The sequence below is a fragment of the Bison bison genome, unplaced genomic scaffold (assembly GCF_000754665.1).
Source record: "Bison bison bison isolate TAMUID 2011002044 unplaced genomic scaffold, Bison_UMD1.0 scf7180017864135, whole genome shotgun sequence".
Taxonomy (NCBI): Eukaryota; Metazoa; Chordata; class Mammalia; order Artiodactyla; family Bovidae; genus Bison; species Bison bison.
This window is the reverse complement of record NW_011494707.1, coordinates 5,838,310-5,851,337: the sequence shown is the minus strand read 5'-3', so window position 1 is coordinate 5,851,337 and position 13,028 is coordinate 5,838,310. Positions and strand designations below refer to the sequence as shown.

General features: G+C 40.9%; 1 protein-coding gene across 3 annotated transcripts in view; it reads left to right on the top strand.

Annotated features, from left to right (window-relative positions):
* The window catches only part of PARN (poly(A)-specific ribonuclease), a 65,562-nt gene that overhangs the window by 3,460 nt on the left and 49,074 nt on the right, over nt 1–13,028 (top strand). For 2 of the 3 annotated variants that reach the window (XM_010839876.1, XM_010839875.1), the window contains exons 3-6: nt 602–681; nt 1,161–1,228; nt 1,314–1,395; nt 8,043–8,103. In XM_010839876.1, coding sequence (XP_010838178.1) covers nt 1,167–1,228; nt 1,314–1,395; nt 8,043–8,103 — 205 coding nt within the window. In that variant the 5' untranslated portion in view covers nt 602–681; nt 1,161–1,166. The remainder of the gene's footprint in view (nt 1–601; nt 682–1,160; nt 1,229–1,313; nt 1,396–8,042; nt 8,104–13,028) is intronic. The other variant, XM_010839877.1, reaches the window with a different exon arrangement.

Here is a 13,028-nt window from a genome sequence, read left to right as displayed (position 1 = left end):
ATTGAATCTGTAGATCATTTTGGGTAGTATGGACATGTTAACAATATTAATTCTTCCAGTTCATGAGCATTTCTGTTTATTCATGTTTTCTTCAATTTCTTTCACCAGTGTCTTACAGTTCTCAGAGGATAGGTCTTTCACCTTGGTTAAATATATTCCTAAGTATTTTATTCTTCTTGATGCAGTTGTCAATGGGATGGTTTTTATAATTTCTCTTTTTTATAGTTTGTTATTAGCGTATAGAAATTTACAGTGGATTTCTGAATATTAACTTCGTATCTGGCAACTCTACTGAATTCATTTATTAGTTCTAATAATTTTTTGGTGAGATTATCTGTAGGGTTTTCTTTATTTGAAATCTGTTTTAGATACTGAAACTATCCATTCTCAAATTGAAACATTTGTATTTCTGAATTCTTTATTATAGGGTTTGGCTTGTTAGCCTGCAAAATTCATGCTAATTTTGAAAAAGTGAAGTAAAGAGCACTTCCAGTTAGTTTTAATTCATAAAAATATGAAATTATAGAGCCATTGAATAGTTGACTGACATTTTTCCAATAGCATTTACTAATAGGTTAAAACTTTTTTTCTTAAAATCTAGGAATCAGCGATGGACCTTCAGTCACCGCATTAACAAATGGTTTTGACACTCCAGAAGAAAGGTATCAGAAGCTTAAAAAGGTAAGTGGGTGTGCTAGAAAAATCTTATTTTTTTTTTCCCATATTGGTCTTGCATATGTTAAATTATAGAGGAATAAAATCGTCAAACTTGTTTATTAACTTCTCAACCCCAGTTATGAAATTATATTTAGTGGTGTTTAAAACAACAGCAAAAATAATTGTTTGCTGGAAAACATTTTGGGGAATTTTAGTATTTTCATTGTTAATTTGATTTACAGGAAATATGATGTGGTTATTTTAATCATTTGGAAATGGGTTTACTATGATGCTCTGGATGATGCATAAGTGCTTAGTTGGGAAAAATATTAAGAAATGTATATAAATTAATAGTGCTTCTGATAGATAATCTGTAATCTGGATCAGAAGTACTCTGCCAAAGTCAAGTAGAGTAATCAGAAAACCTACCTCATTGCAAATACTGTTGCTCAATGTCGACTATACAGCACTGTTTTGACAGATATTTTATTTCCCTTTTCCAGCATTCCATGGACTTTTTGCTGTTTCAGTTTGGCCTTTGCACTTTTAAGTATGACTACACAGATTCAAAGTAGGTTGTTTTAACAAGTGGTGGGAATTCTTTTGTCACGGCATAATTTAACACCCTAAGTCTCCTCTTATCTTATTTTCTCTAGGTATATAACAAAGTCTTTTAACTTCTATGTTTTCCCGAAACCCTTCAATAGATCCTCACCAGATGTCAAATTTGTTTGTCAGGTTAGTAGTATAATTGAGTTGTTTTTTTTTTCTTCTGTTATGAGTCCCTGATGAAGCTGTGTGGAAACGTGGAATCAGAATTCTCTTTAAAATTTGGTTCTGTAACCAACTTTGCACTTTGGGCAAATCACTTTACCTCACTGACCTTCAGTTTTAGGGTTATAAATAAATCATACTCCCATCTTTCCTTTGACCTGAGAGTGAGGAGTTAAGGAATAAGATGTGAGAGACAGGCAGAGGGAAATGGGAACATGAACTTTATTATAAGTAAAGCTGAATTTGAGACCATGACTTCGTAGTGTGGCTCTTTGGGGGATTTTTTTGTCTTACCCTGAACTGAACCTACAGATCAGGACCTGCAGGTCTTTTCCCACCCCGTCCTCACTGCATGCCTCTCCAAGGGTAGACCTTTATTTTCTGGAGGAGCAGAATATGTGTGTATCCTCTTTGAAAAGAGCAAGCCTAGAAGTGAAAGTGAAAGTATAGTCACTCAGTTGTGTCTGACTCTTTGTGACCCCATGAACGTAGCCCCCAGGGTTCTCAGTCCATGGGATTCTTCAGATAAGAATACTGGAGTGGGTTGCTGTGCCCTTCTTCAGGGGATCTTCCCGACCCAGGGATCGATCCCAGGTCTCCTGTATTGTAGGCAGATTCTTTACTGTCCGAGCCACCAGGGAAGCCAGAAGGGGCTAAGTTATACGTGCTCAGTTTCTTTTCCCAAGTTTACCAGTTAGGAAAGAGAGGGTAGAAAAAGACCACTGTTACCTACTGAGGAGGAGAGGGCTGACTTTATGAGCCAAGGGAAGGATACAGGGAGGGTCCCCTTTAGAACAGCCAGTTCAGAGTTATAGCTGATCTGGTGGACATTCAGTGAATGTCAGCTTCCCCTTTTTTCTCTCTTAATAATCTGATTAATGGATAAGGAGATCATTGATCTCCACTGATAAGGAGAATGTCAATTAGTGTCTATCATATGGATATGTGATGAAGCCTGAGTTTTGGTCTTCTCTTCCTTAGAATCTTATGCCTGAGCTTCTCTCCCCAGTAACATTGGTTCCTTTGAGTCTTCCCGTCTGTCCCTTTTTCTGCATCTAAGTAGTAATGCAGTTAAGAAAGCCTAGAGGGTAGGCTTCTGAGTGACTGAGTCATGTCAGATTCTCTCTGTAATAAGGGAGGATGTAAACAAATGAAACAGCATTCATTGTATGTCAGGAGCTGGAGAGAAGGTAATTTTAGTCTTGTAACCAGCATTTTTCTTAAATTAGCAGATAAACCATTGTTGATATTTCTTTACCTTGTAATAAGTTCAGTTCAGTCTCTCAGTCATGTCCAACTCTTTGTGACCCCATGGACTGCAGCACGCGAGGCCTCCCTATCCATCACCAACTCCCGGAGTTTACTGAAACTCATGTCCATTGAGTCGGTGATGCCATCCAACCATCTCATCCTCATTTAACAACTATTTACCAGTCACCTGCATATAGAATACTTCATTAAACAGTATTTGTAGATTTTCTCTGAGAAAGATAGGTTCAGTTTGGACATTTGTATGGATGTAGTTTTCCAGTGGTAGCAGCAAAAGACAGTTCCTTAAAGTGGATTCCCTGGTTTTAGCCAGGGATTAATCAAATGCACACAGTGGCAGTGGGACATCTTAGGGATGACAGTGTGTTCTAAAAGACCAACACAAACACAGTTATTCTGGGAAATCAACTGGAGACAGATCAGAAGAACCCTACCCATCATACAAAACCATCCTGTGACTATACCTGGAACACTTCATACAGTTCTAATAGCCCGCCACTCCTTAAAAAAAAAGAAAAACATCATAGACTTGAAGACAGGCCAGAGATTAGTGGGCTCAAATGGTACAGTTCTCTATTCTGGAAAAACAAAGGCAGAGAAGTGGTTGAGACATAGTAAGTAAACTTGGCAATTGTATGGGTAAGGTAAATGATTGTATCTCTGAATTTTTTTTCTGGTCCTCCATCTAAGGTGGATTTTGTCTTACAGCAGAGTCGCATCTTAAAAGGAACTTAGCTTCTAGAGTCAGCGAGTAGGGTGAAGATTGTGTCTGGTTAAAAATAGATCTTGAAAAGCTATTATTATCCTTAAAGCAGGGAGAATTGGGGGGCAAAACAACTTACTATGCTACCTGAAAACTAAGTATCTGTACACACAGTGATCCATGCACACTAGGCAGGATGTGGAGGAATGGACCTCCTGTGAGCCATGCACACTCCTGGAGCACGTGCCCATCCAGGTGAATTGCAAAGCATCTACATTGTCTTCACTTCCTTTTTCTTTTTTTTTTTTTTATGACATTTCACGTGTTTCAATGACATTCTCCCAAATCTTCCCACCCTCTCCCACAGAGTCCATAAGACTGTTCTATACATCAGTGTCTCTTTTGCTGTCTCGTATACAGGGTTATCGTTACCATCTTTCTAAATTCCATATACATGCGTTAGTATACTGTATTTATGTTTTTCCTTCTGGCTTACTTCACTCTGTATAATAGTCTCCAGTTTCATCCACCTCATTAGAACTGATTCAAATGTATTCTTTTTAATGGCTGAGTAATACTCCATTGTGTATATGTACCACAGCTTTCTTATCCATTCATCTGCTGATGGACATCTAGGTTGCTTCCATGTCCTGGCTATTATAAACAGTGCTGCGATGAACATTGGGGTACACGTGTCTCTTTCCCTTCTGGTTTCCTCAGTGTGTATGCCCAGCAGTGGGGTTGCTGGATCATAAGGCAGTTCTATTTCCAGTTTTTCAAGTTCCTTTTTCTTCTGTTCTTTTTTCTGGCTGAACATCTGTAGTTGAGTTCATGGAGGAAAATACATACATGGTCGTGAAAAGTCAAGACACTGCAGCTGTCTATAGAGTAAAACATGTTTCTTTTTTGTAAATAGCCTCTCTTCCCCCATGCCGCTTCTTTCCCCATTTCACTCCTTTTGTGCCATATATACGTATACTGCTGTGTCTACGTATGTATATACACACACACACACAAACACAATTTTAGGTTTTTCCTTTAATATACGCAGTCATAACATTCATATTTTATATAACTTGCATTTTCCATTTAACACAGTTCATATTTCATAATACAGATGTATTATAATTGATCTAATTGGAATTGGAAAGTTTTCCAGTGGCTCCCTATTTTAAACAGTGCTATAGTCAGTGTCCATGTGCATGTGTCTTGGTTGTATATAGGAATTTTTTTTTTTTTGGCTGAATCAACATATGTTTTTTAAGCTATTTTTAAAATTTATTTTTAATCGGACGATAGTTGCTTTACAATGTTGTATTGGTTTCTGCCGTACAATAACATGGATTAGTCATAGTGTACATATATCCACTCCCTCTTGAACCTCCCTCCCCCACCCCATCCCACCTTTCTAGGTTGTCTAGAGAGACTTAGAGACTAAGTTTCAGGTTAAACTCCAGGAATGTTTTTATCGGATAGCTTTCCCAGGAGGGGAATTAATGAGTCATAGAACTTTCAGATTTAAAATTTTGATAGATGCCTCAAATTGTCCCCCCTAATATCTATGCTTATCTTTTGAATCTTGAAAATGGTACATTTAGGACAGACCAAAGATAGTGTTTAGTATATTACAAATAAAATTTTTTGGTTTGAAGTGTTTTTTCTTTATTATGGTAAAAAAAAAATCTATAACCTAAAATTTACCATTTTAAAAGGCTTGAAGTTCAGTTGCACAGAGTAGATTTTTTGGTGCAGTCTAAAGAGTATTATTTGAGTAAAAAATAAATAGCTTCAAAAAGGGGATACGTGATCTCTGACTCTGATTTTTAAAGAAGAAAGTTAGGATATTTTGGAGTCTAGTGACAGGAGGAGTAAAAATGCCTTTCCATAACCCATCTTTTGGTGTCTCTGTCAGTGATGGGTATTAGGGGAGCAGAGTTATAAGAATACTCAGGCATGGAAGGTAGAGGGGCTTGTGGCCTAAGTCAGAAGGCATTTGGTCTTATTTCAGAACAGGATGAAAAGGGAAGATATAGGGGAAATGGTTGCTTACTTCACACCACAGAAAACCTGGACAGATAGAAAATGATGTGCCTGTATCTGTGTGTGTGTGTGTGTGTGTATGTGTGTGTGTGCGCGTGTGCACATACCTATGTATATTTGATTAAGTTGCTCATATTTTAAAAGAACTTGTGTCAGGTAATAAAGATACATAAAATACATAAAAGTATATACAATATATAAAACCTTTTAACCTAAGATTAAAAATAAGTAAGTGAAAAATTGGAAGAAAAGAAAAATGAGGGTGTGATTACTGTGTTATGATTAGAACACAGAATTCATGCCAAAGAAAGTCTTACTTTTGGCCTACCTCAGAAGCTTGTCTCTGAGCTTCCTACCAGGCAAGACAAGGGGGAAACACACCATCAGTTCTGCGGCCCAAAGGATCAAAACGGACCAGGACTCAGGACCAGTTCAGCTTTCCTCAGATTAGAGACCCTAAGACATTTCCCTTTCTGTTATCATCGTATTAGTTGCTCAGTCATGTCTGATTCTTTGTGACTCCATGGACTGAAGCCCGCCAGACTCCTCTGTGCATGGAATTCTCCAGGCAAGAATACTGGAATGGGTTGCTGTGCCCTCTTCCAGGGGATCTTCCCGACCCAGGGATTGAACCCAGGTCTCCTTAATTGCAGGCAGATTCTTTATCATCTAAGCCATCAGGGAAGCCCTCTGTTATCATAAAGAAGTCATTAATGTAGAAGACGTTGTCTTCAGCAACATCTCTAAAGTGAATACGGTAATGAGCTTACTGGAACTAGGAGAGCATCCTCAGTCTAGACTGATGGTGTAACATCAAGTATGGCTCAGGAAGGGTCGCTCTATAAGGGGTCAGATTTAACTGTTCTGAATTTAGTTACTTCAGTTGCTCAGTTATGTCCGACTCTTTGAGACCCCATCGACTGCAGCACGCCAGGCTTCCCTGTCCATCACCAAATCACGGAGCTTGCTCAAACTCATGTCCATCGAGTCGTGATGCCATCTAACCATCTCATCCTCTGTTGTCCCCTTCTCTTCCTGCCTTCAGTCTTTCCCAGCATCAGGGTCTTTTCCAATGAGTCAATTCTTTGTTATCAGGTAGCCAAAGCATTGGAGTTTCAGCTTCAGCATCAGTCCTTCCAATGAATATTCAGGACTGATTTCCTTTCAGATGGACTGGTTGGATCTCCCTTGGACTTGCTGTCCAAGGGACTCTCAAGAGTCTTCTCCAGCACCACAGTTCAAAAGCATCAATTCTTTGGCACTCAGCTTTCTTTATAGTCCAACTCTTACATCCATACCTGATCACCGGAAAAACCATAGCTTTGACTAGATGGACCTTTGTTGGCAAAGTAACGTCTCTGCCATTTAATTTGCTGTCTAGATTAATCATAGCTTTTCTTCCAAGGAGCAAGTGTCTTTTAATTTCATGGCTGCAGTCACCATCTGCAGTGATTTTGGAGGCCAAAAGATCATGCCATGATCTTCATTTTTTGACTGTTGAGTTTTAAACCAGCTTTTTCACGTTCTTCATTCACTTTCATCAGGAGGCTCTTTAGTTTACTCTTGCTGTTTCCTGTTTGACCACTTCTAATTTACCTTAATTCATGGACCTAACAGTCCAGATTCCTATGCCATATTGCTCTTTACAGCATCAGACTTTACTTCCATCACCAGTCACATCCGCAGCTGGGCATTGTTTTCTCTTTGTCTCAGTCTCTTCATTCTTTCTGGAGTTATTTCTCTACTCCTCTTAAGTAGCATGTTGGACACCTACCAACCTGGGAATTTCATTTTTTCAGTGTCATATATCTTTCTCCCTTTTCATACTGCTCATGGGGTTCTCAAGGCAAGAAATTGGAGTGGTTTGCCATTCCCTTCTCCAGTGAAGAACTCTCCACCATGACCCTTGCGTCTTGGGTGGCCCTTTACAGCATGGCTCATAGTTTCATTGAGTTAGACAAGGCTGTCCTGACTTAAAACAAGAATAAAATTAGAGAAGCTCAGTGATGTTTTCCACTCTTCAGTCAGTTGAGTAAGGACTTTGTGAAATTTTTCCCATTCTTGTGTATTGTTACTTGATATTTTTGCTACCTTTACTTTTATATTTTGACTTTGAAATATGTGTTTAATAAGTCTCTTTACTGGGAGTTTTTCTGTATTATGATGTTGAATGTAAAGAACATCCAATTAAGATTTTGGGCTTCTAGAATCTAAGTTGAAGTGAATATTGATACCTTATAATTTGCACATTTGTTCCCTTAAACTTGAACCTGGGGTGAGATAATAGAAATACATTTAATTTTTATTCAGGAGTTTCCTCCTGTTGGGAGAATATAAGTTCACCAAGTAAAATTTTCTTAAATGTTGGGTAACAAAGGATATTTCTCTCATAAACTATAGGAGAGAAGCCCAGATAGTTGAAGTGAATGAATGGACAGTTCAGCAGCCGTGGAGTAGAAACCCCTTGTCCTCTGACCCGTGGCATGCTGCCCCCTTGCCTGGTTGCCTTCATTTACTCCCCAGAGTTATTTCTCTGCTTCTGTTCACACACCTGCCATGAACATCACTGAAATGCATGTTCTATTTACTCTTGTTTCAGAGCTCAAGCATTGACTTTCTAGCAAGCCAAGGATTTGATTTTAATAAAGTTTTTCGCAACGGTAAGATTACATGTGACCTCTCTTCAGAGCTTGTAAATCTGGATTCGGTTGAGAATTATCTTTCTGTGCGTACTATCTGAGACAGAGTCTCGGATTTCCATTCCAGCCTATGCAGCCATTAAAGTTTTTATTGTGCCCCACTATTGAAGGCCTGGTCAAGCATGAATGGCACAGGAGAGGAGCTGCTGCCTCATTTAGCTCTAATGAGGCCTCTTGAGTCCCCAGATTCATTGAGTGGAGCTTGTGCTGTTACTGGTATGACTCAGTCGTCTGGCAGACTCCCTGTGGGGTATGTGTCTCTGTTATCTTTCACTGAGACAAGTGCTGCAGTGTCGCATTTTCAAAAACAGCCATGTTTCAGTAACACTGTGATGGTCTTTGGAGGAAAAAATTCAGTTCTGACGGCTAACTTGCTGGTGTGATGTGCTGACCAGCAACCTGGCGGGGTGGGGAGACCAAGTCCTAGTCCTTATCCCCAGCATAGGGCACGATCCCTCAGAGAGGTGATTGTTAAATATTTAATTAATGAACCCTGGATGTTCAAGCACGTCAGAGTGGCTTTTTTTCCTCCATTCATTTATTTCCTGGAAAGTGCCTGGGAAAGCCTCTAAGCCTGTCTTGGTCCCAGCAGTATTAAATGCCTGCTGCTCTAAGGTCAGTAACTACTTTTCACTTAATTATTCTTGTAAACTATGTTCTTTCCCATGGTGGATGTGTTACTGAGTGAGGTAGGGAAGGAGATATTTCTCAGCAAAGGTTCTAGAACATAGACTTCAACTACAATCTCTCTCCCTCAGCATGATCTCCTTGTAGGGTCTTTAGGACCATGTCATGTTGTTTGTTAATTGCTTCAGTGGTGCTGCGTCTTCATATCTACTGATGATTTTGATTTTTGGAAATGCTAAAAAAATTTTGAATCCAAACTGCTTAACCTGGTGGGTAAACCCACTGGATAACACAATTTGGGTATAACAAAGTAATTTTATTTCCTGTGGCTCATGCTTGACTCTGAAAGCCACTATAAAATACAAATTCCACATGTAATTAGAGCACTATGATGGAATGTGTGCAGTTTTTTTTTTGGTGCACTGTGTGGCATGTGGGATCGAACTTGTGCCCCCTGCATTGGAAGCATGGAGTCTTAACCACTGGACCATCTGGGAAGTCTTATCGCAGAAATGTTTTGAAGGAACTGCTTTAACCAGATTCCTATGAATGTGTTTTCCAGCCTGAGGATTTTATTTTCATAGAAGGAGAGAAACAGCTAAATAGGAGGATGCTTCATTTTCTAGTTTTGTACTCAGACCTTGGAGTATTTTAGTCACAACTCCATCAGGGCTCCCAGGCCATCTGTTATTACTGAGGCTCTTATCCCTGTGCTTTAAATCTGACCCAGACCTTCACTTCTCTTCCTTATTAAATCTTTCCACTCTAGGGTTTGTGCATGCCAGAACCTTTCTTTCTGGCAGTCTCCTTGGAAGTACCTCTGACTTCCTTGTCTGAAGTGGAACCAGGTGACTGCGGTCACCATTCTCCCAAGCACAGATGGTTTCAGCTCTGCTTGTGCAGCCGGGCAGTAGGCCCACCACCTTCGGTCCATCTGAGTTCTTCACAGGAGCCACGGCTCTTACCAGGGCTGTGTAACCAGCTCCGCCGTCCCCCTTCTGCTGACGTCCTGGGCATGGCCTTCACCAGAAGCCTAGACTTTGGCTCATCTTGCTCTCTATTCCTATCTCTCTCCTCCTTTCAGATGACTCCAGCATCCACACAGAGCACCTGCAAAAGCTCTGTCACGTCTGGTCCCGGGTGGTCAGCAGTCCTCGCTTCTGCCTCCCCTTAGCTGTCCACTCCTTTAATGGCATCATGGGTCTTATCAGCAGGCACTGTGCCCGCCTCCATCATTTCTCCTTGACAGCGCCTCCTCTCGTCCTTCACATCCACTTGGCTACCTCATTTCAGCAGTTGGTTGATCTCCGTTGCTTTCTCACTGTCAGTTACCTTCTACTCTCTGGTCTAGACTTCTCTCCTTGTCCACCTGGTCCATTATTATCCTTTCTTCTTCCCCTTGCTCCTCTCCACATATTGAACTCGTCTAGCTAAGTCCTAGGGACGGGGGAGCCTGGTGGGCTGCTGTCTATGGGGTCGCACAGAGTCGGACATGACTGAAGCGACTTAGCAGCAGCAGTAGCTAAGTCCCAGCCTTAGTTGGTTCTGATCGTTCACTTTCTTTCTTCCTGAGCATCTGCGTATTATAGTAGAATGGGACATACCTGAGCTCATTTGTCGCTTTAAATTTATGAGCACTAGCATCAAGTAAGGACTCCATCATGCTCAGAAATCCCCTTTCCGACTTTCTACAATATCAGTATTTTCACCATCTCTCTCCGGGCCTCCCTCTCAGCTGCTGGTCATGCCTCAATGAAAATAGAAGCCAGCAGGCAAGAGCCAGTTTGTGTTCTTACCACCAGACCCACAGGTCTCCCCGCCGAGCCTGGGCCCGGCCTTTTCACAGGTGTCTTTAGAAGGCTAGTCCCTCCCTCTGTGTCAGGCACTGGCTCTTCAGGTTTGCCCTTCTGTCTGCTGGATGTTTTCCCTTCTCTGCTGATCATACCATCAACCTTTGTAAACATTCTTTTAGTGCAGAGCTCCTTAATCTAGTCCATGGGCCGCTTTCCTGCCATAGATAGAGTTCCGGAGTCTGTGAATCTGGGGAAGGCGGTGAGGAGTTGACATCTATATTTTGTCTAACCTTTAACTGAATTTGTTCATTTCTTCTGTTAGGAATGTAGGTAACAACCCAGCCACATTAGCAGTAGCAGGAAGTTTGTCCTCAAGTGAAATCCTAGGTATCTTCAAATGGCATTTTCGTTTTGGTAGATATCTTGAATATTGTTTGCCCTCATCAGTACTTTGAAGTTATCATAGTTATTTCACCTGCCATTAGGTCTTTAAAAAAATTTATGTATTTAATTTACTTATTTGGCTGCACCACATCTTAGTGCAGCACTTGGACTCTTCGATCTTCATTGCAGCATGTGAACTCAGCTATGGCATGCCAGATCTAGTTCCCTGACTAAGGGTTGAACCCGGGCCCCCTGCATTGGGAGCACAGAGCCTTAGGACCGGTGGAGAAGTCCCTGCCGTTAGGTCTTCTTAATTTCATATGTTGACCAGGAAGCTGGTATCTTATATTACTATATCATAGATATAAAAAAAAAGTTCTTGGTAACTATTTCAGTATAACTACTTTTCTTTATAATCTTGTGTATTTTATTTTATGCATTGGAAAACATCATTTTGAGGAAGGGCCTGTAGATTTCACCCGACCACCAAAGGAATAGGTGGCACATGAAGATGAATCACGCCTGTGGGAATATCTCTATCTCAGAATAACTCTAAGCAAAGCAAACCCATCCTCCTCACTTGACTCTACATCCCCAGCGTCCCTTCTGGCCTGTGATGCTCCCACTCGAAGGAAGGCATCTTGAATGGGGTGTTGGCTCTCGCTGTTCCCGACTTTTCCCCTCTGGTTTTCTCTTCACCCGCCAGAGCCGGTCTGCTGTCCTCAGCGCTCCTCGGACTTGAGGTTGGGTCATATGCCAGGATCTCACACCTTGTGGATCCTTTTTTGTCCTCACTCCGCCTGTGGCGGAATTTGACCGGGCCGATGTTGCACCCTTCTCCCCTGATGCTCTCCCCTGGCTTTCAGACTCTTCGTTCTGTGCTTTTCCTCCTGCCTCCCTCTGGACTCCTCCGCATTCTGACTGACTCTTTTTCGTCTCACCTGGCTTCAATGTGAGTCTCATACATTCCATGGTTTCATTTACTTTTTATTATTAAATTCTTATTTTGAAATAATCTCAGGCTTTATAAATGTTGCCAAAATACCTACCTGCCTTCCAGTTTCCTGAATGTTGGCATTATACTGTTTGCCTTGTCGTCCTTTCTCGAATTACATGCGTGTGTGTAATTTTTCCCCCCAAACCATTTTCGAGTAAGTTCCAGACATAACGTTTCTTTATTCTTAACTACTTCAGTGTGCATTTTCCTAAAAACAAGTACCTTCTTTTATACAGGACAGTAATCCAAATTAGGAAATGGATGTTGCTTCAGTACTGTTACCTCATTTACAAACCTAATGTGTATAAGTTTTGCTACTTAGATTAAAAGAGAAAAACAACTACTCCCCATCCAGATTCAGTCTGGGCTCACATGCTACACTTCAGCTGTCGTATCTCTCTGCTCTTTTACAATCCAGAACAATTTCTCAGTCTGTCTTTGATTTCAGTACCTTGACAATATTTTGTAGCGGAGGCTAGTTTGTGGCATGCCCCTCAATTGGGACTTTTTTGATGTTTCCTCAGCCAAGTCTACAGGCATCCATTCTTCTCGGGCAGAGATACTGCAGACGTGTGCTGCTCAGTACATCATATCAGGAGAATGTGGCACCAGTGAGCCGAGTTACTGATGATTATAGCTTTTCTTTTTACTTTTAGCAAAACACACGTACATCATCTGTTAACCATTTCTAAGTATACAGTTGGCTGGTATTAAGTACATGCATATTGTTGTGCAGCTTTTGGTGTTTGTAATGTTGATCAGACTTCTTCAATTAGGATTAACAGGCAAATTTGGCCTTGGAATACGGAATGAAGCAGGGCAAAGACTAATAGAGTTTTGCCAAGAAAATGCACTAGTCATAACAAACACCCTCTTCCAACAACACAAGAGAAGACTCTATACATGGACATCACCAGATGGTCAACACCGAAATCAGATTGATTATATTCTTTGCAGCCAAAGATGGAGAAGCTCTATACAGTCAGCAGAAACAAGACCAGGAGCTCACTGTGGCTCAGACCATGAACTCCTTATTGCCAAATTCAGACTGAAATTGAAGAAAGTAGGGAAAACCACTAGACCTG